Source organism: Centroberyx affinis, unplaced genomic scaffold, assembly GCF_046629955.1.
Source record: "Centroberyx affinis isolate AG114_WGS23_722 - 3 ecotype Tasmania unplaced genomic scaffold, CSIRO-AGI_Caff_v1 ptg000230l_1, whole genome shotgun sequence".
Taxonomy (NCBI): Eukaryota; Metazoa; Chordata; class Actinopteri; order Beryciformes; family Berycidae; genus Centroberyx; species Centroberyx affinis.
The window spans coordinates 31,566-55,362 of record NW_027278917.1 but is presented as its reverse complement, the minus strand read 5'-3'; the positions used below and the strand labels follow the sequence as shown (position 1 = coordinate 55,362).

At 40.5% G+C, this 23,797-nt stretch overlaps 6 protein-coding genes across 8 annotated transcripts; 3 read left to right on the top strand and 3 right to left on the bottom strand.

Moving 5' to 3' along the window:
* Positions 1 to 554: 554 nt before the first annotated feature.
* On the top strand, positions 555 to 2,546 carry LOC139663893 (chymotrypsin-like protease CTRL-1). The gene is made up of 7 exons (XM_071542671.1): positions 555 to 606; positions 828 to 931; positions 1,103 to 1,182; positions 1,294 to 1,375; positions 1,574 to 1,754; positions 1,990 to 2,120; positions 2,385 to 2,546. The coding sequence occupies exons 1-7, from the start codon at positions 555 to 557 to the stop codon at positions 2,544 to 2,546; spliced, it is 792 nt and encodes a 263-aa protein (XP_071398772.1).
* Positions 2,547 to 3,189: 643 nt separating this feature from the next.
* On the top strand, positions 3,190 to 6,232 carry LOC139663874 (chemerin-like receptor 1). Its single transcript, XM_071542647.1, has 2 exons — positions 3,190 to 3,240; positions 3,930 to 6,232. Exons 1-2 carry the CDS (start codon positions 3,231 to 3,233, stop codon positions 5,051 to 5,053), a joined length of 1,134 nt encoding a protein of 377 aa, XP_071398748.1. The 5' UTR covers positions 3,190 to 3,230; the 3' UTR covers positions 5,054 to 6,232.
* Positions 6,233 to 6,372: 140 nt separating this feature from the next.
* On the bottom strand, positions 6,373 to 10,808 carry lin37 (lin-37 DREAM MuvB core complex component). The gene is made up of 9 exons (XM_071542850.1): positions 10,311 to 10,808; positions 9,886 to 9,961; positions 9,733 to 9,783; positions 9,527 to 9,556; positions 9,194 to 9,279; positions 8,884 to 9,044; positions 8,304 to 8,435; positions 7,982 to 8,055; positions 6,373 to 6,821 (listed from the first exon to the last, which is right to left on the bottom strand). Exons 1-9 carry the CDS (start codon positions 10,342 to 10,344, stop codon positions 6,734 to 6,736), a joined length of 732 nt encoding a protein of 243 aa, XP_071398951.1. The 5' UTR covers positions 10,345 to 10,808; the 3' UTR covers positions 6,373 to 6,733.
* A 213-nt stretch (positions 10,809 to 11,021) lies between these two features.
* proser3 (proline and serine rich 3) lies at positions 11,022 to 17,151 on the top strand. Its single transcript, XM_071542789.1, has 13 exons — positions 11,022 to 11,449; positions 11,526 to 11,634; positions 11,751 to 12,010; positions 12,369 to 12,520; positions 12,649 to 12,764; positions 13,452 to 13,536; positions 13,617 to 13,751; positions 13,941 to 14,158; positions 14,268 to 14,797; positions 14,879 to 15,095; positions 16,131 to 16,302; positions 16,712 to 16,793; positions 17,021 to 17,151. The coding sequence occupies exons 1-13, from the start codon at positions 11,439 to 11,441 to the stop codon at positions 17,058 to 17,060; spliced, it is 2,127 nt and encodes a 708-aa protein (XP_071398890.1). The 5' UTR covers positions 11,022 to 11,438; the 3' UTR covers positions 17,061 to 17,151.
* Positions 17,152 to 17,503: 352 nt separating this feature from the next.
* Positions 17,504 to 18,741, bottom strand: hspb6 (heat shock protein, alpha-crystallin-related, b6). Of its 3 annotated transcripts, none has more exons than XM_071542801.1 (4): positions 18,627 to 18,741; positions 18,279 to 18,441; positions 17,770 to 17,892; positions 17,504 to 17,665 (listed from the first exon to the last, which is right to left on the bottom strand). In XM_071542801.1, exons 2-4 carry the CDS (start codon positions 18,432 to 18,434, stop codon positions 17,504 to 17,506), a joined length of 441 nt encoding a protein of 146 aa, XP_071398902.1. In that variant the 5' UTR covers positions 18,435 to 18,441; positions 18,627 to 18,741. The 3 variants fall into 3 exon arrangements, with proteins under 3 accessions (XP_071398902.1, XP_071398916.1, XP_071398908.1); XM_071542815.1 differs by having other exon boundaries at positions 17,504 to 17,662; XM_071542807.1 differs by lacking the exon at positions 18,627 to 18,741 and having other exon boundaries at positions 18,279 to 18,468.
* Positions 18,742 to 20,045: 1,304 nt separating this feature from the next.
* On the bottom strand, positions 20,046 to 23,523 carry psenen (presenilin enhancer, gamma-secretase subunit). Its single transcript, XM_071542837.1, has 4 exons — positions 23,402 to 23,523; positions 22,957 to 23,044; positions 22,066 to 22,170; positions 20,046 to 20,741 (listed from the first exon to the last, which is right to left on the bottom strand). Exons 2-4 carry the CDS (start codon positions 23,015 to 23,017, stop codon positions 20,602 to 20,604), a joined length of 306 nt encoding a protein of 101 aa, XP_071398938.1. The 5' UTR covers positions 23,018 to 23,044; positions 23,402 to 23,523; the 3' UTR covers positions 20,046 to 20,601.
* Between the last annotated feature and the right edge of the window lie 274 nt (positions 23,524 to 23,797).

Sequence of the window (23,797 nt, the reverse complement as noted above, 5' to 3'; positions counted from 1 at the left end):
TTTCGCAAATGATAGAAATGTGCTGATGTTAAAATAACATGCACAATTTATCTTCCTGTGGTAACCACCTTTGCTGTCATGCAAAGGGTGGAGAGAATGATGCAAGCAAGCGGATATAGGCCTTAACGTATTGAATGTGATATCATATTAACATGGAATCACTGAGCACACATGAACTGGCTGATGAAAAATAACCATGATGGCTGTGGTTGTAGAGCAGATATTTGGGGTACAAATATCTTTTCCTCTCAGAGTAATAATAAGAGTCTGTGGTGTCGCTTAATGTAATGGAATTATTAAGCAATGATTTGTTTGCTAAAAGCCATGACCCATGTGTAGCGCAGAGCAGGACAAACACAGACATGAGAGTAAGTAGATGAGTGTGTCTGTCTGAGCTATGAAGTCCTCTCAGCTGTTCTTTTCCCACACCTATCACACCTGGGAGGAACCTTTGGAGCGCTACACATGGAGTTCAGGGTCAAGTGTGTGGTGCAGGTATAAAAGTAGGTGTCCAAAAGGGCTGAGGCTCAGGGACGAGAATCACAATCCACATTATGGCCATGTTATTGATCGTCAGTTGCTTTGCTTTGGTGGCTTCTGCAGTAGGTGAGTGAGTGGTGGTTTTATAGCGCATGATGTGTGTTATCTGTTATCTGATTATTCTGTTGCAGTGTGGTGCTGCCAGTTGCAAAAGTCATTCTCACTTTCGGATTGTGAAAGTATTCTCTGTACTGCCATATACTATATACATTTTGTCACTTGCTGGAATATTTGCGATATATTGAGGGCAGGCAGACCTCTCCTCTGATTGTGTATTTGGGTCTCAGGGTGTGGAGTGCCTGCTATCAAGCCCCAAGTGAACGGCTACAACAAGATTGTAAATGGACAGAACGCCGTGTCGGGCTCCTGGCCCTGGCAGGTGTCCCTTCAGGTAGTCTAACTAATGCACTCTCGTGCCATACTGTAACTTTGCTGCAGTCACAAAAAAATAATCTACAGTGCAGCTTTTCTAAGAATTTGGTATAATAAATATGTAATTCAGATGAGGCATTAACAAAACAGTTTCAATAAGTGTCCTCTCACCCCCCAATCCTTTCCCTAGGATGGCAGGGGATTCCACTTCTGCGGAGGATCTCTGATCAACCAATACTGGGTTGTCACTGCGGCTCACTGCCGCGTGTCGTAAGTAATTGTTCTCTTTACTTTCCATTGTATACAGTCTCCAGACCGGAGAAGTCATAAGCATACCATATCTATAACTGCCCTTCTTTCTTGAATTTTGTCCCTCTCCAGCCCTGGCCGTCACCGTGTAATCCTGGGAGAGCATGACCGTCAGTCCAACAGCGAGCAAATTCAGGTCAAGACCATTGCCAGGGTAAGTAACACCAGAGTACTCTCAAAATTTTATCTTTTGCCTCATTTCCTGGACACAGGTTTCATTGCATAGAAGCAAAATGCCATCACGTTGGCTTATGATTTATCCTCCCCTCTGTGATACATTAACCGTTTTCTCCTTAGCTCTGTTAATCCTTTATAGATGGTCAAATGGATCATCTGTTTCCTCTCTGTCTAGGCCATCACTCACCCCTACTACAACGCCCAGAACTTCAACAACGACATCACCCTTCTGAGGCTGTCCTCCCCAGCGCAGATGACGTCCCGTGTGTCTCCTGTGTGCCTGGCCTCCTCCAGCACCAGCATCCCCTCTGGAGCCCGCTGTGTCACTACTGGCTGGGGCAAGACCGGCCAAACCTGTGAGTGAACAACTGCTTTCTCTTCCATACACACTTTCACACACATTTAGAGAACACAGGTATGAAGGTATGAACAGGTTCGTTTCCACAAAGGAAAAACATAAACTTTACTAGGAATGTGAATGTAGCACTGCAAAAAAATCCACTGCACCTCACCTAACTGAGACAGAGGCACAGGATTTATTTGGTTAGATAGTCCCAGCTTCTTGCTCATTTTTGCCCCCTTCTTTTCCAGCAAGCCCCCGTTTCCTCCAGCAGACCGCCCTGCCCCTGCTCAGCCCTGCCCAGTGCAGGCAGTACTGGGGTCAAAACAGAATCACTGATGCCATGATCTGTGCTGGTGCTTCTGGAGTGTCCTCCTGCCAGGTAACTTAATTCTTTAAGCCTGAAGTACAGATAAATCTGATGAAGTAAAGCTTTATCTTCTATCTGATGCTCTTGCTGCATATCTGTTTTCCTGTAACTGAATTCATTGAAACAAATACTGTCAGCCCACCACATCCTGTATAAAAGCAGCAGAGTAGTCTCCCCTTTATGTATAACGTTCAAGCCATATCAAAGGCTTTATCTAAGTATTTTATTCTGGTTACCCTGTTATTCGACACCAAAGCATCTATGTCTCTGTTCTAGGGTGACTCTGGTGGCCCTCTGGTCTGTGAGAATGGTGGAGTGTGGTCCCAGGTGGGTATTGTGTCCTGGGGTACCAGCAACTGCAACGTGCGTGCCCCTGCCGTGTACGCCCGTGTGTCCTATCTGCGCCGCTGGATTGACCAGACTGTTGCTTCCAACTAAAGTGCCAACACACAAAATCTGCAACATCCATGTGCGCTGCTTGCCTGCCTCGCCGCACGTCCTCGTCCTGCTCTTCACTGGACTCATTGGGCGTGTCAGTTTTATAGGTTCCATTCAGCTTCAACATTAGCTGTCACAAGGATGCTGCTATTTCTATTGACTTGTAATGATATAATGGTATCTTCCACTCACTGTGCTGCTGTGTTTGGTGCAATTGTAACAAAACATGCATAAAGTAAAACTGTTGAGACCACTAGTGTTTGTTTTCATGTTCTGCATTCATGCCAACCTGACAGGGGTGGAAAGGGGTATTAAGGAGGACAAGGAGACTCCTCCTTGTCCTCCTTAATACCCCTTTCCACCCCTGGTTCAAATCAACAATTATTTTCCTGGGATCAGTCAAACATGCAATAATTGGTTCACCCTATATCAAAAAAATTAAAAGAAGTTTAATAAGTTAGAAAAAATCAATTCCACCTCCTTTCTAGAGTGAGAATCTAACTTTGGTATGACTTTGTGTCTTGTTGTGGAGTATTTGCAAATGCAGAAGTGCTGTCTAATGAGTGGTTGCTTCAACCAGGGAGGAGGAGGAATCAGAGAGTGCGTGTAGGCTGCACCAGGCAGATGCTGGGTTTGATATCACTTTGGACAGAAAGACAGACTCATTGTCATCACAGCAAGAATATGGGGACAGGTAAGATGCTCCAAATCTGCACTTTGCTACCATCACCTTAGGAGCATAATGCAATATGCTTTGACTTAACATATCATTTTACCTCAAAAATAGAATTTACAAATATGGATGAAGTATTGCATAAGCTTACTGAGATGCATCAACAGCAAGGTTGTGTATCATGATTTGTTGCAGAACTGATCTGAAAATAGTTATTTCATGCACAAACATTATTTTATTACCATTATCTGTGATCATAACACCTGCATTTGGTGAAATGAGTGGAAAAAGCAACTTGTAATTTAGTGCAAAGTATTCTGTGACTTTGTCATTCAATCCAGCACAGTGAAATGTAATGTTGCATGAACTTTTTGTCCAGGATGAATAGTTGTCTTGTGTACATCATTGTAGTTATCAACATCTAATACTGAGATGGCCTACAAGAAGCTGGATTACAAAATGTGTATGTGCCATACAGATTTCCTTTTAAGAGATTCAGATGATATCTTAAAAATCAATAGCCGAATTCTGTCAAAAAATTACAGTACTCCCAGCTTTCAGATGTTCAATGTCAAATCCTAAGATAAGGCTAAGATATATATACAATTTTGTAAAACAAATAGGCAGATTCTCATAAACTGTTCAGGGCATGTTGCGTAACATGTTATGGTTACTAATCACACTAATAACACTTGTGTCTTCTTCCTTAGATTTATATGAAGGCTTCCGTTCCACTGTAGCACCACCAATTAAGCCACCTGGTGGTCTCAGCAACATGGACGTATTCTCCATTGTCATCTACTGTGTGATATTTGTGCTTGGGACTATAGGCAATAGTCTGGTCATCTATGTGACAGGGTTCAGGATGAAGAAAACAGTCAACTCGGTTTGGTTTCTCAACTTGGCCCTGGCTGACTTCCTCTTCACAGCCTTCCTGATTCTCATGATCATTAATATCTCCCGCAGTTACAACTGGCCTTTTGGAGATTTCATGTGCAAGCTCAACAGCTTAGTGAGTGTAGTCAACATGTTTGCCAGTATCTTCCTCCTGATGGCCATAAGTCTGGATCGCTGCCTGTCCACCTGGGTGGTGGTGTGGGCCCAAAACAAGCGCACCCCTCGCAAAGCTCAGATCATATGCGTTGTCATCTGGCTGGCTGCTCTGGCCTGCAGCTTACCTTACGTCATTCTTCGGGAGGTTCGGGAGGTACACAAGGGATGGTTTGCATGTATGTATTCTAAGTCAATGGATAAATGGAGCCTCACCATTTTCCGCTTTGTTTTGGGCTTCCTCGTCCCCTTCCTAGTCATAACTCTCTCTTATGTTGCCATCTCTGTGCGTGCAAGGCGCCTCCATAGGGGAAGGAAACGGAAATCTCTCCGAATCATCATTGCTATCATCTTTGCATTCTTCCTCTGCTGGTTGCCCTTCCATGTGTTTCAGTTTCTAGAATTCAAGGCTTATCAGAATTATGAGGTTATGAGAGTTATGAAAATTGGAGGTCCACTGGTTACAGGCCTGGCCATTCTCAACAGCTGCCTGAACCCCATCCTCTATGTCTTCATGTGTGATGAATTCCAGAAGAAGCTCAAGCAGTCTATATGCTTGGTGTTAGAGACTGCCTTGGCGGAGGACCACTTGTCATTTGTGTCATCTCGCTCCCTGGCTTCGCACCTCTCACGGATTTCCCGGAAGTCTGACTCTGGTCCGCCTATAGAGAGGAAGGGCACATCCACGTCCTTAACCGCAACCAACTCAGACAACGTAGCTTCCCTGGAGGAGAGAGAGACACTGAACGCAGGACAAGACCCCAACATCCAGCAGCCAGTGTAATTTTGGTGAATCCACATTTAGAAATGCCTAATCTGTAATGAAACCATGAGCAAAAAACTGAGCCTCAGTACAAAATCATGGCATCGGAGCCCTTTTCTATTCTAAAGGTGAACAGTGTGCAGAGTGATGAGTTATAGGCATACATGTGATTTGAATGGGCTTTTATGTTGATAATGTAAGATACTGTGTTAGTAAATACTGTAAACAAGTTTAATAGTATTTTGAGTAACAATAACAGGTCTAAAGTTTATTTTACATCTTCAGATCCTAGCCTTACAAAGCTCCATTTAACACATTACCTAAAACCTACCCAATCAAGGCCCTGTTTATTGTCTCTATTGTATGGTATTGTTTATAAGTTTTTAATTTCACCATTCCAGAAAGAGTGTTAGTGTGTAAAATCTCAAAAGATTGAGCTTTAAGCATTTTGGTAAATCATAAGTGCATTACTGATGTGCCGTTTTTCCCTTCTACACCAAAATGTTTTTGCCACAGTACTTGCCGAGTACAGTCTGACTGAAAACAAAGCACGTAATCATTATGGCAGCAGCCGACAGTTTTGTTATAGTCAGTTTACACAGAAAGTGTGTCCCCTGTATTATGGGATACCATAAATGTGGTATGTCTGTTTACTTCCTCATGTCACAATATGTGATTGGACAATGCTCAGATCAAATCAAATCACTATAAATTAGTTAGTATGAATGCCCCAGTTAAACACTCCATATCAATCTGTGAAACTAAATTGAGGAAATACAATAAAATATTTGAATGTCCAAGCATTCTTTGGACAAAAAAGGGTAAAGGCATGTTTCTAACACATCTTTGTATATTGTTATATAATTATTAACACCCATTCAGTCTGACTTAAACAGTTGTAATGTGACTAAATTCACAACTGCAAAATGTTTTACAGATATCATGGGGCTCTTCTTGCATTGATAGTCACACACACACACTGATGCTAAATTGTAACTTTTTGTGTAATCATCACTTTTGTACCTGCATTGTTCATTCTAGATGTTTTTTTATATCCATGTTTTAATCCTTTTCATTGCATAGCCTTATCATGCATGATTATGTAATCCCAAGTGTGTTTTCTAACAGAACCTAGGGCAGGTCTGTATGACAGTGATTCCCTAACAATAAATAAATAAAAAAACATGTTTTTGATTCATCACAACTAATGACTAATGTCTGTAGGGTCACACAGTTTTGGGAATAGCTACAAATAATAAAAAAAAGAAAAAGAAAAAAGCAAACATTGTAGCATAAAGTGAAATTAAGGAAGCAAGAAAAAAGACATTGGACTTTAATCAAACTCTTGAATGTTCAAATACACAAGTCACAGTGTGTCTGGAGAAACGCTTCCAATGAGTGAATTAATGAGTCAAACATCTATGAACAGAATATCAACACACAAAAACAGTCCAACAGCACACTGGAACATAATTCCTTACAAGGAATTGATAAAAACTAAAACAATGACCTTGAATATGTTTTTTTTAGCTGCAATGCATAGGAAATATGGATTATTTAAGGCTTAAGGTTCTGACAATGCTGTCTTATATCAGTCTGCTTGTGTAGATGGCGAGTGTGTTCAAACTTGGACTGCTACTCCATGGCTCCGTTCCATCTGCATGGATTCCATTCTAAGGTGGAGAAATGCAAAGTGGCCAGCTAGCGGTCATACAACTCCTTCATCTCCTTAAGGATCTTAATGCTCTCGCTGTATCTTAACTGATTCTTGTTGGAGGACTCCTTCCATCTGGAAAAAAACAAACCAAAAAAACATAACAATATGGTTCAACTGGATTCCATACTTTAAAATGGCACTGCTCCCCCTGTGACATTTTGACTGACCTGGCATACCCATCTGCACATCATGACAACTCATAAATAGCAACAATTTAAGTACCTTGTTTCTTTTGTCAAGTACAAGATTGAATATTTTTATATATTACGATATTACATATATTTATACCATAACAGAAAGTGACACAAGAGTTGCGGGATCCTCAAGCTATTTTAGTCTCCATATTATTTAGCCTATACAAATTTTAAGAGCACAGGTTTTACGGGTCGTAACAGCAGGTGTTCTGAAGTGGGTGCTAACACTGAGTCACATGTTAGAAACCGTTGCTTCATAAAATAAAAACACATGAAAGTGTGCCCCCATCCGTACACTGAAATATCCAGAGGGGCACTCAAGTAGGGATGGTTTTTGTGACCAATTCTATCTACCAATTCAATTTGTAAAATGATCTTTAAAAAGGCATTTAAATTTTACTTATTATTCCATTTATTCATGTTTTCCCTTTTCATTTTCCATCTCACAATTCGTTAGTCTTTATCTTTACCATTTATCCTTTCAGCTTTGGCAAAACTTTATTATTAAAATAGACTCTTTAATTAGAAGACAGTCACCCAGTCTGCCATGCAGGAAAAATACAAAGTCCAGCCCTCACTGTAGTAAAAGAAGCCCAGCTTATTGTCCAGCTGTTAGTCTGTGGATAATGAACATTTTATTAATTGTTTATTAATTCTGTTATTTCAATGTGAATGTAATCACGTTATATATTGTTTTTGAAATGTATATATTAATTAATCAATAATAATTAATCCCGAGCTAGTTTATAATAATGAGTTTGTCACACTAGATGCACCACTCAACGGTTTCCTATTGTAGCTTTAATCACTTAGTGTTTTTTCTATTTATCTATTAATTATAATTAATCACTGAGCTAGTCTATAATTATTACTGTAGCACATAGAAAAACCTCCATACACAAGCAGATTCTAATTTGGGAATAAAAAAAAAACTGTAATAAATGTGACACACAAATGTTAACCGTCACAAACGTCACACCTTCCCATAACTTTATATTTGTGCACTGTTACCTGAAAACTATTCTTAAAATAACATACTTTTGCCTTATCTTTTTCCAGCGTTCCATGTGGTCACATATGAGAGAACCTGATACAGGAGCTGAATCCGTTAGCTGCAGAAAGAGACAATTATAAGAGACTCACTTTTCATTGGATAACTTAGTGTCCATGGGTATAATGATAAAAATAAAATAACAATCCATTATTCTAATGATTGATAATACTAGCATGCTTATATTCCAAGCAAGGAATATATATGAATGAAATACATGACATATAGTGGTGTGCGTCTATTTACTCTTGGAATAGCAATCACATGTAAAACACTATGAATGATGCTCCTGCACATGTTGTGCATTACCTTGGTAACAGCGGGTTTCTCAGTCTGTGGGATCCTCAGGTTGACAGGCTCTCCAGAGGGGCTGACTGGACAGGAGGTTGGAGGAGGGAGTCTGTACACAATTTGACCCTTACCATTGAGCATGTCTGTAACCTAGCAACAGATGGTAAAAGAAAGAATGAAATGGGAACACTGTCAATTACACAAAATCAGCCTAGACATTGTAATTATCTACAAGAAGATATAACACCACCTTTGTTGCCAAAAAAGCACTATTTGCTTTGTCTAAGGTTTATTTCATTTGATAGAAGATATTTTTCAGCTCACAAATGCAGACTGTATTCTTGATAGTAAAACTTGTGAAGGTTTTTGAAGCTGTAAATGGTTTATGTTTGGATTGTTTGGTGACTCTGGAACCATATGCATGCATATTTTGAGTTAAGGTGGAATCGCTACGTTGTTAAGAGATTATACTGCATTATACTAGATTATACTAGAAGCACTATAGTGGTTCTTTAATGGAGTAACAGCCCTAAGAAAAGCAGAACTTGAAACATTTAAATGGTTATTCAGCATAATTGTTTCATTGGTATGGTCTCACCTCTTCCTCTCCCATACTGTGAGGGGGGCTTGGGGATGCTGCTCGTTCTCGAACGGAAGGATTGTTTCTCATCCAGGCGCGGCAGATGGGGTACAGGGGGGTACTGGTGTTGAACTGAGCCAGATCCACACTGCGATCAAACAACTTAATGATGTAGGCATCTGACAAAGGCAGCAGGTAAGAAGAGGGCAGAATAAAAAGAAGGTAAGAAATGGCAGGACAATGGTGAACTAAAAGTAACTGAGTGACAAGGGAGAAAAATGCTATCTGAATTCTCTATGCATCATTTTCAAGGGGCAACACTTTTTACTTTGCTTATGCTGATTGCTCTCTGGTAAGCCCTCATCCATCTCTTTTCGCTTCTTCCTCCGGTGCTGTGGGAACCGTGTTGACGGCCTAGAAAATTAATCACGAGGATGAGGACATGTCCAGAAAATCCACAAAAGTCACTACTGCTTGTAATAATTTGGATCTGTAAACGTATATAGATATGCAACTTGTCAATGTCAAAATGCCCGAAAATTATTGACAGAGTGTGGTCAGTAAAATTCCAGGTGTTTTTTTCAGCTCCAACGGAAGAGAACAGAAGGTGATTTAAATGTTTTTCCGTTACTGTCAGGTCTGGTTGAAAACGGACACTTACCGTTTCCCAGCAGATGATGGAGACAAATCTCTATGGAAGGAAAAGGAGATACATAACCATGTAAATGTAAAATACATAAACCTTTACAATTTAGTTCATACATGTCTAACACAGACACTCAATTACTTCAAGGCACCATCTAAGGTGTTTCATATATTCAACCAAATTTTTCAAATGTATTTGAAATCAAAATTATGGGTCCATACTTGTTTAAAGAGTCTGCTGCTAGTTTTCCAGTATCGTCTTCATTTTGCTCCCTGCACAAAACACACTCGCATTAGCTTCACTTGAAAGTAACCATGATGATCAGATGGGTTTCTACAATTTTACGATTACAATTTTTTGCAGATTTGACTAACCTTTCACTCTCAGTCTTGTCAACCAGTACCTGCAATACAGCATCTAATCGACTGCGTGCACCACTCCCCTCCAAGTCTGCAGAAATACAATGGTAGTTGTAAACGGTGCTGCTTCCATTGAATTGCTTGCTGAGTTGTTGAAATTAAACAAGAACAATTGTGATCAATAATCCATTTGTTTGTGTATAACGGCTGCCAACCACAGGGCTACGAAGAAGGCAACTGACTACTACTAATGAAAAAGACGTTTACTGACTGCACAATATCAACCATTATCAGTGGATTTGAGTCATGACTGTAATGACACTAATTAAATGGGACATAACTCACAGGAGGCTACTTGCATGAGATGGATAACATTAGGATAGTTGACACAACTTAATATTAGGGGATTCTTTTGGAAATTTATTAGGTCAATCTCTCACCTGGCCGTTCGGTCTTGATCTTGACGTGATGCATGATCTCTCACCTATTTATCAACTCCTCACGGGAATGGAAAGTACCGAGTTTATAACCACATGCAAGTTCTGTTGATGACCGAACCGTACAGTGCCTTATGGGTCAGGCTGATGACAGAGCTAAGTAAGGGCGCTAACAACTACTACTACTACTACTACTACTACTACTACTACTACTACTACTACTACTACTACTACTAAGCTACCCTAAGAACGTTTGCTTGCTAACGTTAGCTAGCTAAGGTTAGGTTGAGAACGTTTACAACCAGCTAGCCAGCTTCTACTTAACGTTAGCTTTAACTAGATAACGATAGCTCGTAAACGTAACGTAATCTGTAATTATCTAATATTGCGATTGGTGGCTAGAGTTACCTCTGGCGGTTTCCATACATTTGGTAGCAATATAGAATCGCTGTTTTATAATTATTTACCTTGCTAGCTAAAATTAACCTTGCTAAGTTAGCTTTGTTTTGCCCAGCGCATAGCCTTTTGTAGACTTTCCTCTTCCGCGCGCTGCCGATTTCGTAGTCCCAGATTGGTGCAATTGGAGCGAGGTTCTTCTCCATGATTGGGTAAATATTATGTCCGTCATACGAAACTCAGTGTCCATTGGCTATATTTCTTGTAGTAAATAACGATCATCATAAACAGAGCGACGCTTTCCTTTGGTTGCAGTGGTAACGTTAGATCTGTCAAAGAAAACAAATGGAAGTGTATTATTAGACAACAAGTTGACTTGTAGGATACACTGGTTTTCAAACATCCTAACTGCCCCGTAATATCTCAAGTTGATGTCCTATGGAAAATTTGTGGTGGTTTGCTTCCATGGTAACCTAATTTTGTGGACACGCCAAGCAAAGCGAACCCGGAAGGCGGGTCGATAATGTGGTCTCGGATTGTTTATCTAATTCATTCCGCTGCATAATCAGACTGAGGCTACCGAACTAGATCTACCATCCAGAACCTCCTTGGCTGTAACTCTTTGGGTCAAAGAGTCTGGTTAGGACCAGGCAAAAGCCGACCCAGACTACAACCTCTCCTGTGCATCTTGTCCTACATGGTATTAAGAATCATCTGTGATATCCTGAAGCTGTTATGAAATCCAGGTAAGAACTGAAGGACATTGACATATGATATCCTATACAGAAGACACTGATGGTCATAATAGTGTTGTTTTTACAGTGGTGCTGTGTTCACAAAGCAGAATCCCTTTCCACCAGCCTCTGCAGTGGGAAAGACATACTACCACCCTTCCCGCGTCCAGTGCCTGTCAAAGAAAAAGAAAAAAACAGTATGTTTTAAAGTGGATTTTAGGACCCATTTAATTTTCCACCATTACCTTCACATTTTTCACTCCTATTTCCTAACATTTTTTCTCAAACACATGGCATTCATTGCTTTCTGCAGACTTTGAGTCCTGTGCGTTCAAACCAGCAAGTCAGTCCACCATTACACTCTCTGAGCCAAGACGACCAGAGCCTTCTTGGGAAACCTAACCACCTCCATCCCACCACGGATGGACAACCCAGTTTTTCAGAGTCCTGGCCCTCCACTGACCTTGAAACTTCTCCAGCCAACACTACAGCTTCTTCTAGCATGGAGACACCCAAACAGTCTGCACCGGCAGTCTCTTTTGACCAAGCTCAACAGGATTCAGTGCTGGCAAAGTACACTTCAGTTTTTGTTAAAGTACAGCATACCGTAAAACATGCAGTCAATGTGCAATAGATGTCCAGAGTTTTAATTCAATGTGATGGGTAATATGTAATGTATGACAGTATACACCGTTATTACTTTCTTATCTAAAGTGCCTTAAATTATAGAGTTTATATATTTTTATTTTTTAGGTGGACTTGCCAAAGTCTAAATCATGCTCCCAAACTTGAAAACTTGCACATGATAAAATGTACGATTAATTCTGATGATAAGTGACTGTACGCTGTAGACATTGGTATGGGTTAGTTGGCAATTTATTTTACTGTTTGATTGACTCCATGTAACAAGCAGCGATCTCTACTCTCCCAGGTACATAGAACGGTTTCGCCATGGTCGACCGCAGAGTCGAGAAGAGCGCCAGCAAAGGGCCTCTGCCATAGGAGAGGAGCAGCTGCCTTTCTGGTGGATGTCACCCTCATCTTTACCCCCCTGTTCAACACCAACTCAAACCACAGACAAAGGTATGTTCTTACTTGTTGGAAACTTATTTCTGTGTAGGGGATATTAACTGTTATCAGCTCGTAACATACCCTAGAATGGAGGCGACAACCCATTTGATTCTCTCCTTGGATTCCCTTCTTCTGAACAGATGTTATCCTACCTCTGAAAGATGACCATGCACCTGCCATCTTCAGTCCAGTTGGACACTGTCGGCGTGGCAGCACTCCCTCCCCGCACAGAGGATCCCCTAGTGTCAGTGCATTTGTGAGTCAAGTAACTGGGAATGAGCCACAGTGTGTCCTGTTACTATATGTTTTCGTTCTCCACTGAACAGAGATGATAGGTGTATTTGTAGCATACAGGGAAAAATACAGTTCAGATTTGACTACAAAAGTACTAGAGGGTAACAGAGATGGTAATATTCCATCTCGTTTTTTATTTTTTTGCTTATGCTGTTAGGATGGATTATTTGGTCTATACACTGCCAAGTTTGTGTGAGTGCCCAGGAACCAGAGTGTCTGCACAGTATTATTATGAAGAAGAGACACCTTATTCAGACTAAGAGTGCTTCTAAATATTTGCATTCCACCACCACACCACATGTCCATCTTGTAAACCTCCATGTTTATATGAATGCTTGGGAAGCCATCGTTTATGCAACCATGTTGATTCCTTTATGGCTCGTCCTGCTTATGTCATATGTATCATAGATAAAATTATAAAAGAACAATAGTAGCCTATATTTGTTAGAAATACAAGGTCAGGACTAGGTGATGCGAGGTGGCTATTTTGCAATAAAAAAGACTTGAATTTTTCCAAACTGCATACATATGATAGAATCTATATTTGATTCATTCACACAGTAATGTGAGTGTCCTCTATAGTATGTTTATGGGTAGGTTTGAGGGAGCAAAATTTGAGTTTATTCAGTGTTCTCTTTGTGATCGTCAGGTTTTGTCAGACACCTCCCACGGTGACCTTGATGACACTGAGATACTGCAGCTACAGGAGAGGGCCAGCAGACTTTTGCAGAAAAGGTAGGAGGACCAGTGAGTCACACTAATGATGCATTTATTCAAGTCCTTCAATTGTATGTAACCTGTTGTCTTTATGTCTGTGAATGCTCTGTCAGTGATGGGTCTATCCCCATCAGCTCAGAGGGCCTGGGATGCTCAGATTTCTCCTCCCCAATCAGTGTAGAAGAGCCAGTGCGAAGACCTTTGATTCCCAGTCTAATGGAATCAGCTACTGGTAAGCCAAGAGTTGTGGAGTGGAATACAGTTAGCTGAGATGGATTTTTGTTGCCGTGCTCTTCCAACATAAACTTGCTCGAGGTTATGATCTGTTACCAACTTTTCAATGAATACTCTTTTATTGTTACGCAATATTTGAAACTGTACCGCAGTGACAATGTTGTTGTGCAATATGTCTCAACTTCAGTCCAAGCTGGCCCCTCCCAGAAATCCACTGTGCCTCCTTCCCTGGTGCACCACACGCGCCCAGAAGAGGACATCCTGTTCCAATGGCGTTTGAGGAGGAAGATGGAGCAGGCCAGGGAGGGGCCCCAGTCTGAGCAATACTCCAGTCTTTACCGATCCACTTTCAGCTGGCAGAGTCACGGTCTCCACCAGCCCTCAGTCAGTGGACAGGCTCACACGGTAGAAGTTGTACATGTACCATTGACATTCTGTATGAACAGGTGACTATTTTGTTATTCAAGATTTATTGAATGACTTTTAATTTCCTTTCCCCTTGCATCGTCTTCAGCAGCAGCAGAGTATTCACCCTCCTGAGCCCTCACGTAGAGTTACCCCCTCAGTCATCATCGCTCCCCAACCAGAAACCAAAGAAGCCCATGGACCGTGTCCCCCAGCAACAGGCCCATCTCCCTCCCCTCCCTTTCTTGTCTCTGGCTCCTCTGTCCCCAAACTCCAGACTGACGCTCATGTGCCTGCCCACATGCATCTCCTCTGTGATGTCTTGCCCTGCTCCGCCCAGTCATCCCATCGTAGCACGCAACAGAGGAGTTCACAAAGATCAGAAAGGTCTCGGACCAAAGTTGCCCCTAAAAAAACCCAACAGGTCCTAGGAAACTTAACAGATACCTCCACTGAAGAGCCCATTAGTAAACATATGTCATCTCCACCACCTGCTTCATCTGGAACTACAGAAGAGGAGTGGCCCTTTCACCACAGGAGAGCTGAGAGGAGAAACAAGGAGAAAGCACAACCAAAGGAGTCAGAGAAGAATGAGAAGAGGACAGCGATGTCCATCAGAAAGCAGAAGAAATCAACAAGGTGCAATGTATTGAAACACACACACACATACACACACACATACATTTTAAGTCTATACGCTTAATATACATTTTTCTGCAGACATCATATTCGAGGTGATGACCATGCTGATGGGCCCAGCTATATAAACAGGAGCTCTTCGCGTCACAGCAGAAGTCCCAAAAAGGTCACACCATGGACAGAGCAGCCGTCCAGCAGAAATGGAGGCCAAAAGGAGAGATGTCAGGGGTTTTCCAGTGAGAGCTGTACTGGCGACCGTGCACCACCACCTTCTCCAATCCACAGTGCTTTAGGACAGGTCAGAACATGTGCCAACTGCAAAACTTAAATGCCTGGACCAGTTTGCAAGTTGATTTGTCTCATACTCTCTGTGTGGGTTGACATAAGCTTTGTATGAATGTAGACGGGCTGTCTCTGCATACCTCGGCATTCACGTTTCTTACACTGGCATGATGACCTGAAATATCCAGTACTTAAATATTGTGTAGGAAGAATCAGCTTTCCAAATCCTCCAAGACACAAACACCAGAATCAGCCTGTGGTCCCAGTTCCTCTTTGTTCAGCCAATCCTTGACAGAGGCATGTCTGCATAACTGTGGCACAGTCTGCATTGTTTCATATTTTGGGTATTGCGCAAATTATGTCATCTTGACCACACACTCCACTGTGAAGTATTGCCAGGCCTCACATTTGAACATGCTTAACAAGTTGAACATTTTAAAGCGCACATGTGCCAGCCAGGGTCTGTTATGTTTGTAGGTGTGGCTCATTCAGTAGAGGCACGAGGTGTTGCTTTGTCTCTGCCTTGTTGCCTAAACTGGGATGGTCTTCTGGCTATATTATGTTAGGATAAACAGAAGTTACATTCTTTGTTCTGTTTGTGTAGTTTTGACCACTAAATTAATATTTCCAATAATACTGACATTGTATAAGATAAATAGTTTGTCAGTGATATGGAGATGGGTATTTACGTAAAGATGGTGCTTGTATTAGGGGTGTGTGAACAGCATTAGGCATGCCAACAGCGTTTTGGGTGGAGTGAAAGTTAGTGAGCCTTTGTGTAGGACAGAATTTATTTTTGGTGTTTCTTGCAAATCCCATTCATATTTCCATTGGGGTTTTGGGCTACACACCAAATGGCAGATATTCTGACTTTACAACCTATAACATTACATCAGACTTTGCCTCTCTGTAGAACCAGAATGGCTCAGTCACCACTAGGCACACCTAGTCTTGTATTTAGATGTCATACATCATCATGTGATGAAGATATGTCATTATGGTAATTTTAAGTTGCATTAACAAATGGGGTGTTCTCATTGGACCTTGGCAGGTAGTTTCAGAGGTTTTGTTTCCTACGTTGGACTCATCCCCTGCACAAAGGACCCCTGTCTCTTCAGATTCTCCTCCATACACTCCCTCTGCACCTCCACAGTCCCCAGTTCCTCAAGGCAATGCACAGAACCCTATGGAGGTCATTTCACAGCTGCTGCGAGAGGCTGAAGGTGAGCGCACAGCAGCAAAGAGCACTGACCTTTACCCTGGAGTTAATTGTGGGGAATATTTTCTGGGCTGTAGATAGCTTCCAAACATTCCCAAGCCCTTTCAGTCCAAAGCTCTAGAACTTAGCCTTTTTCTGTGCAAGCTGTTGGTATGGGGAACCAGTTAAATTTGTGATCCATGCATGCTTTATGTAGACCACTGTCAGGTACCTTAGTCATATACCTACATATTGCATTTTTTGTTTTTTGAATATCTGTATACAATGAACTTAAATCTGTTACCATTTAGCTTTAACTAGAACAAAAACAATCACATGGTCTCGGTGCTGTCAAAGTGAATTCCGAGATTTTTCCAGTATTTGCCCTTTTCCTCTCCACTCTTATCATCCTACAGTAAATTTTTTCTGTTCAGATTCAGATGAAATGGATTTTGAAGATGACCCTCTGCTACAAATTCTTCGCAAACAGAGAAAATGGGTGAAGGAGCAAATTAGGTAAAAGTATAACCTATGAATGAAATTGACAACTCATCCAACCAATTTAAAATATTACTTGTCACCTTTGCTAAGTAAAATATGATTTGTACAGAGACACACTTTTTATACAAAATTTTAATATTGCTTCTAGAATTATATATAATTAATATATTAATAATATAATATAATTATATTTAGTTACATATAACATTTAAAGCCTCAAAAAAATATTCTCTTTCTTTCAGTGAAGTGGACTCTATGTTGGATAAATTCCAGGACGGGTAACAGAACCTTGGCAACAGACACTTGATGCGGTAGCATTTTTTAAAATTTTATACAGAAATAAACAGTGCATTTGTACTTTTGTTGGAGGAAATATTCGCACATTAAAATGTTTGGAAATTTGCCTGTGTGCATCGTTAATCACAATCACATTAACAATCACATTACAGTTCATTTTACATAACTTGAACAAAATGAAACATTTTGAATTGCAAACACAGAATATTTACAATGAATGGTTCCTTGAAATATTAAGATTGATGAGTAAATGAGTGACAGTATATACAAACCTCAGAGAGCAGGGAATAATAAGAACGGTGCCAGGAACATAACAAATGTGTGTTTTGGCACATGGTGAGTGTTAGTGTGATTGGTGGAGTCTAAAGTAGTGTTTCTATTTATGCCGGTATGTTCCGGTAAGATGGCAAAGGGTTGTGTGTTTGGTATTAATGTGTCAGGGATCTGGAGCTCTCGGTTTGCAACATAGGTGCAGATATGAAGAGGATGCCATCTGGAGAGACTGCTGACTCCAAAGACAGGGTGTCCACTCCATCAGGGATTCGGTAGCGGCGGTTAAACTGGCGTGTTACCAACCCAGGACCATCCTTCTAACAAACAGCGTGAAACACAGAGAGGAATGCATGTTTAGAGGTTAACACACAGTTTAAAGCCATTCTGATGGAGAGCATAATGATACTAACAGAATACTAACCTTTTTTTCTTCATGCTTTCCTTGCACTTCCACAAAATCTCCTGTCACCTTGACCATTAGGTCTTCTGGGTTGAAGAGCTTAACATCAACCTGAACTGTAAAGCCGCTGTGGTCACAATTCACCTGCCAATATGAGGGAAATTACGTCAGTGTTATTATATAGATATAAAAAAGCTTAAACACAGCAAATAGCCTAAAAACGCTTTTGGAGGTTATGCATTGAATTAACAATAACAAAACATAACTGTTTTGAGGGGAAAAAAACTTCAGTCTTGAGGTAGAGGGAGTAGACTCTCAGTCTAGGTTATTTAACAGGCAATTCTGAAATTAAATTTTAGGTACTGAACTTAAATGTTTTGTGTTTACATATAATAAAATACAGCCAAAATAAATGCAATTAAATGTTTTCCTTTTTATAATTTGTGCAACAACTGTAGCTCAATTTCCCAAATCAAGTAACCGTTAAAAGGCATTTTACTTAACCGTACTTAACCATTTACGTAACCTACCTTTGCAGAGCCGGTATGGTCGGTCTCTGAAATGAGTAATTTCGGGCTCCAATTATATTGTCCATATGTCCCATTCAGCTGAGGAATAAGAGGCGGTAAAACCTTCTCCCATGGGATACCACTAGCTGGAAGAGTGGGTGGCAGAATGAAGTCCATTTCAGATCTAATTAGGGGAAAGTAAAGATAAGACAATACACTTAAAAGCAGTTGAGGCTACAGCAAGTCAGTCTGACTACACGCTCCTTTTGGTCTGGTCCTTTTGGTAAGGAAATTCGACAACCCTTCTGTCTCTGGGAGGTTATTTGGGGTCGCAGCGTTAAGTCCTGAATGAGATAAGTTCTCACTTACCGTGCAGGAGATGCTTCTCGCTAAAGTGCGCCAGTTATGTCAGTGGAAAGGATGGTGCGCCCGTCTGTCTGTGACTCCCAGTGCCTCTCTCTCTCTGACTGCTGGACGTGTCTGTGTTATATACTGGAGTTACATAATAAGTTGGGAATTCACTGCGGGGCACCTTGATTCTCTTATGTTCTGGACTAATTATGCGTACCCTTGGGTATTCAGGCAGTGCCATAGGATCAGAGCGCATTGTTTTGGCGGCGATGCAGCTGTTGCTGGCGTATTAACTCTATTAACATGAAGAATTAAGGCTTAACTCTTTAAATGTTTTATCAGTATATGGTAAAATTCATTCCTCACTGTGGCGGCGGTAAACTGCCTGTTCATGTATTTTCTCGCATGATAGATCACCAGTCGGGCCTGTTAAGAATCATATAGGCTTAAAGCTCAGGAAGGTCTATCCAAAAATAAGTTCAAAAGATGAAGCGATGTTGACCCTCGTGAGCTGATGCCAGACAGACAGTGACAGCGGGGACGTCGCAATCACATGCGAGAGCACGTGTGATAATGATTCATTTTTCTCTCTATCACATAGGCCTACACACACACACACACACACACGCACTTGGAAACAATACAATTACGACTCCCATAGGAGCAGTAGGTACAAAAAGTAAGAGTAGTTAATGATTCGTATTGAATTGAATGTGCTTTACTGGTTTAAGTTAACAATATTGCCAAAGCATCAATATAGAAATCATTGTGTGTGTGTGTTAGTGCTGGGTTGACACTCCACCACACAATTCATTCATAATTCTAATCCTAATACATTCACCCTCATGCTATCTTTGTCCAAGTATGAGGATGGCTTAGTCATCTCACATCCCGATCTGATGTCATATCACAGATGCACCTCATCAGGTTTATATCTAGACTCCTCACTCCTCATAAATCAGTTTTGTAAAGTACATCATGAACCTACCTGCTGACACGTGTGACTTGTTCCTGGCAGGCTCAATAGCAACAGAGTTAAGTATGGCGGGGACATGTGCTCCCTGTTTGTTACTGATGTAGAGCCTGCTACTCAAGCCTTTACTAAAAATGGCACCATGACCCATAGGGTGGCGGGGAAGTGGGGACATTTACAGGGATCGAGTTTCACAATAGGCGCCAAAGTGACTGTCCAGTAGCGTTTAGAAGACTTATGTTGCAATTAAAAATATTAGGGGTATATACAGACAAAATGGCACACTGATTTATAGACACCCAACTAAAGTCCACACAGACTCATAAGCCCTGAGGGGATAATGATATTCAGAGCCAAGTGCCCACCTGTCATGATTAGTTTTTACAGTGAAGTTTCTTCCTGATGACATCAGTAAACCAGAAGCTCTAAACCGTCATGGCAAATAAAGGGATTCAAAACATAACTCATAAACGTAATGGTTCCATTTTATTTGTCATTCATACACAAGTAAAAAATATTTTTACGTGGACCATCATACACACAGACATTAATGTTCGCACTAAACATTTTGAGAAAAGGTGCAGCATTTATAACTCTTAAGCCAAGGAAAAAACTTGATTATTTGCTGTATCTACTGTTGATGTCCTGTAAAAACCTGAAGCCGATACATCCAGCTTCACCTTTTAAGTTAGATACTGTAAGTGATAGCTGTAGTGTATAGCATTGTCTGCTATACAGGTTTCATTAATCTAAGACCAACTGAACTAGCACAAATCAGTGCCTTGTAAAATGTAAAAAAAATGCACAAGTGTGAATTGAAAAATGTACATGTCCTACATCTACCTTTTGAAGATACAAGGCATTACTCTGACAAAATGTGTCAATTAATTTAGTTATTGAATTTAGCTCCAAAGCCAGACACACCCACCACAATTTTTCTGTATAGTTCAAGATGGGACATTCTTTGGTCCTATAGTGGGTCATTAGTTATTTTCAATAGACCTGTAGTCCAAAAATGTCTCAGGGAATGCCCAGTGGAATCGTGAAGGAAAGGTAATCTGCCACCTCCCCCCACTCTGCTCTGAAGTGCTGGAAAATGGTTATCCATGTGGTGAGTACTGCTACCCATAGTAGCAACCCAAACGCTGATCGCTTTACATCTGAAAAAACAAAACAAAAACAAGATGTGAAACATTAGATATACCATTATAACAATGGCCACACAGCTACCATGTGCTGATATTTTCCTAAACTTAAAAAAAAAAAAGAAAAGAAATCCAGCCTTACAGCCCATCAATATAGACCAATACCCACTTACATTATCTGATATTGTCTTTGTAATCAAAAGTGTCAGTTTTGCTGCAAATTTATATGGATGTGGTCCTTTATTTTACTACTAACCATCTGAGCATTTGCCATTTATTTCTCTTTTAAACCTAAATTGAACTCACCACACCAGTAAATGTCTGTTTATTCATGTCATCATAAAAGAAAATTCTGTATTGACAGATAATTCAGATCAATATCAGTATCAAATCCAAAGACCATCGTACCAAGGTCCAGCTCTGATTACAAGCTTAAAGTAAAAATCTTCCCTACAATAGAATTCATGCACATTATATTAATTTGTATCACACTTTGTAAGTTTTACAAAGAGCTTTGATATGGGCTGATACTTATAGGCTTCACTGTCGTAAATCTATAGGACCATCAGAGAGGCAGCAACATTCACCAGCCACCTAATCTAAATGTTACAGGTTTGAGTGTGCGAGTACCGTATAAGGGTTTGTCACTGGGGTTATCTAGTGGGCTTGTCCCATCACAGATGTTTCATTGAATTAGGCCCACAACACCTCCAGAAGGCTCAACAGTGATTTCTGGCATCCCAGAACCACCACCCCCTCAACACCAAGTACAGCTCAAGTCTCCTACACCTGTACCTACACTTAGGCTTATCCCTAGTTCTCAACATTACTCAATAATTTCTAAACTTCAACTGCAAAAGCTAATGGGACAGTTGAGAATGCTGGCTTGGAACAGCCCACTAAACCGCAAAGCAAACTTTTACTTCCTGACAAAGCAGTGTATTTCTAGTTTGTTACTTCATGGTGTACCAGTAGGTACACATTTGCGTTGACTGTGTAGGTGTGTATTGGAGAGCAGCACTCTTTGCTGCTATGAAGTACATAAAGCTCTACAGTGAAATAAGTGAAACAAATTTTAACACAAAATTTAGGAATTTGAATCAGAAATTAAGGCCCTAGTTGAAAATGACCGCAATTGTCCTTACTGTACTGTAAAGGCTTTAATGCCACACCTCCAATTATCTATAGATGCTTAGCAAAAAATACAATTTATATTGTGCCATTTTATGAAAGGTAATTGCTTTTAAATACATTACCTGTATAGACATTAGATAAGTGTCAGGAGGTTTTGTAAGTTCAGAAGAACATATAGTATTTCATTAGCAATTATGACACTCACATGTTTTGATCTGGAGTTGTTCAGTGTAGGCTGGCTTTATGAAGGCCTCCCGGAAAAACCACACAACATTGACTAGCCAGAGGAATGGAAGGAATGCAAAGCCCCCTGAGAGAAAGAGAGAAAACCATGATCAAAAGACTGTAAGATCTATTTACAGTACCCTTGAATGAACATTTAGGCTGATCAACAAGAACACATTGTTCATGCATTATTTTACTAAATGCTTGTCCTAAACCTCCCACCATGACTATCTTACTAGTATCCTTTCCTTCCACTCAATGAGCATCGTTTTTTCAGTTGTTGATGGTTAGACGGTACAAAGGTTGTAGGACTGAGTGAGAGCCTATCCTTCCCTAGGATTGTGCCATCTGCTGCATGTCAGTGTCTTTTTGTCTTTGGGGAACAAATATCCAGTGTTGGAACTTTGGCACCTAGCAACAATGGAGACATTGGCAAGTAGCTGGCTAGCTCTGACATTATGGGACACCTGATTAATTATGCATACTGCCAACCAATCAGAGCATTCAATTAAAACCTGTGTGTAGGTGACATAATTTACACCAGGAAGTATAATGGAATTCTAAATCTGATCTGTTGACAACCAGTAGGAGTTTTTCAAATGCTGTTAGTCAATTTTCCACAAGGCTGACAGTTGTGATAATTTGAGTAAATTTACATTCATAGATCCTTTGTTACAATATACAATGAAATTGAGAAATGCAATTCTCATAGCACTGGACCTTTATATATGGGTAACATAGGCCTGTGTGCTCCCCAACTTGCACTACGTCTATGTAGCCTACATTCTAAAACAAAGAGGAACAAGGGAAGATTAAAGACTTGTTTGTATCCAAATTTGACATGCCACAATTACTTTACAATTTCTCTCACCTAAATAATATTTTCTGCATAGGCTGAGTTTCTCCTCATTGGGGAGTCGTTCCAGGTTCATCGTGATTCCTGTGGCCTCCTCGAAACCCTGGAAACAGAAAGAAAAACAAGTTAAGTAGTGACAAAGAGGATATGTGATTTCTAAGAACAATGAGCCACTGCCGCCTTTCTTTAAAAATACTGTAAAATCAAAAGTCTTTTGGACTGGATAGGGCTAAAGTGAGGCAACAACATAAATGTCTCATATAAAATACCAGCCTACTGATTGGTGACCTACTCTGTAACGTTAGTCACATGATTCCAGATTAACACTACCTAGGCTAGCACATTAGCTTAGCAAGATAACGTTAGCTTCACCGACTAACTTGGCTACCATTCGACAGCCGTAGCATTTTGATAAAGCCAATTTATCCGGTTTTATGTGGAATGAGAAGAGACATTTTACCTGATATTTTTTAAAGCCAATAGTCAGCGTTCTATAACTATCGTCTGAAATTAAATGCAGAGTAAAATCAAGACATCAACACAATGACCAGTGTCACGCCAGCGGTAACATTAACACTTCCTGTACGTGTTTTTCAAAATAAAAGTTCCCATGACAAACCTAAATAAAGGTTTTCAGAGTAATACAAAGTACTATCCAACTGAAAAAAAAGAATAGCTCATCGAGAGGGGAGACTTAAATTAAATTGTTTATATAATTAGGAAAATCTATGTTGTTGTGGTGTACATCCGCCTACCCACTTCATTTCGTTTCAAAAATAACATTTCTGTGTGCCTTCATTCCCAAGGTAAAAAGCTAAACCGGAACATGTTTTGAACTTATCCCTTCTGGCTTGAT

Coding starts and splice junctions, on each gene's coding strand:
- LOC139663893 (XM_071542671.1), top strand. CDS start 555: ATGGCCATGTTATTGATCGTCAGTTGCTTTGCTTTGGTGGCTTCTGCA. Junction 1,376..1,573: donor AGGTCAAGACCATTGCCAGG/GTAAGTAACACC, acceptor CTCTCTGTCTAG/GCCATCACTCACCCCTACTA. Junction 2,121..2,384: donor CTGGAGTGTCCTCCTGCCAG/GTAACTTAATTC, acceptor TCTCTGTTCTAG/GGTGACTCTGGTGGCCCTCT.
- lin37 (XM_071542850.1), bottom strand. CDS start 10,344: ATGCATCACGTCAAGATCAAGACCGAACGGCCAG. Junction 8,056..8,303: donor AGAAACCCGCTGTTACCAAG/GTAATGCACAAC, acceptor CTCTTTCTGCAG/CTAACGGATTCAGCTCCTGT. Junction 6,822..7,981: donor TGGAAAAAGATAAGGCAAAA/GTATGTTATTTT, acceptor GTTTTTTTCCAG/ATGGAAGGAGTCCTCCAACA.
- proser3 (XM_071542789.1), top strand. Junction 13,537..13,616: donor CAGCAGACTTTTGCAGAAAA/GGTAGGAGGACC, acceptor GTCTTTATGTCT/GTGAATGCTCTGTCAGTGAT. Junction 14,159..14,267: donor TCAGTGGACAGGCTCACACG/GTAGAAGTTGTA, acceptor CATCGTCTTCAG/CAGCAGCAGAGTATTCACCC.
- hspb6 (XM_071542801.1), bottom strand. CDS start 18,434: ATGGACTTCATTCTGCCACCCACTCTTCCAGCTAGTGGTATCCCATGG. Junction 17,893..18,278: donor ACCATACCGGCTCTGCAAAG/GTAGGTTACGTA, acceptor TCATATTGGCAG/GTGAATTGTGACCACAGCGG. Junction 17,666..17,769: donor GAAAGCATGAAGAAAAAAAG/GTTAGTATTCTG, acceptor GCTGTTTGTTAG/AAGGATGGTCCTGGGTTGGT.
- psenen (XM_071542837.1), bottom strand. CDS start 23,017: ATGAACCTGGAACGACTCCCCAATGAGGAGAAACTCAGCCTATGCAGA. Junction 22,171..22,956: donor ATGCAGAAAATATTATTTAG/GTGAGAGAAATT, acceptor TCTTTCTCTCAG/GGGGCTTTGCATTCCTTCCA. Junction 20,742..22,065: donor ACAACTCCAGATCAAAACAT/GTGAGTGTCATA, acceptor TTGTTTTTTCAG/ATGTAAAGCGATCAGCGTTT.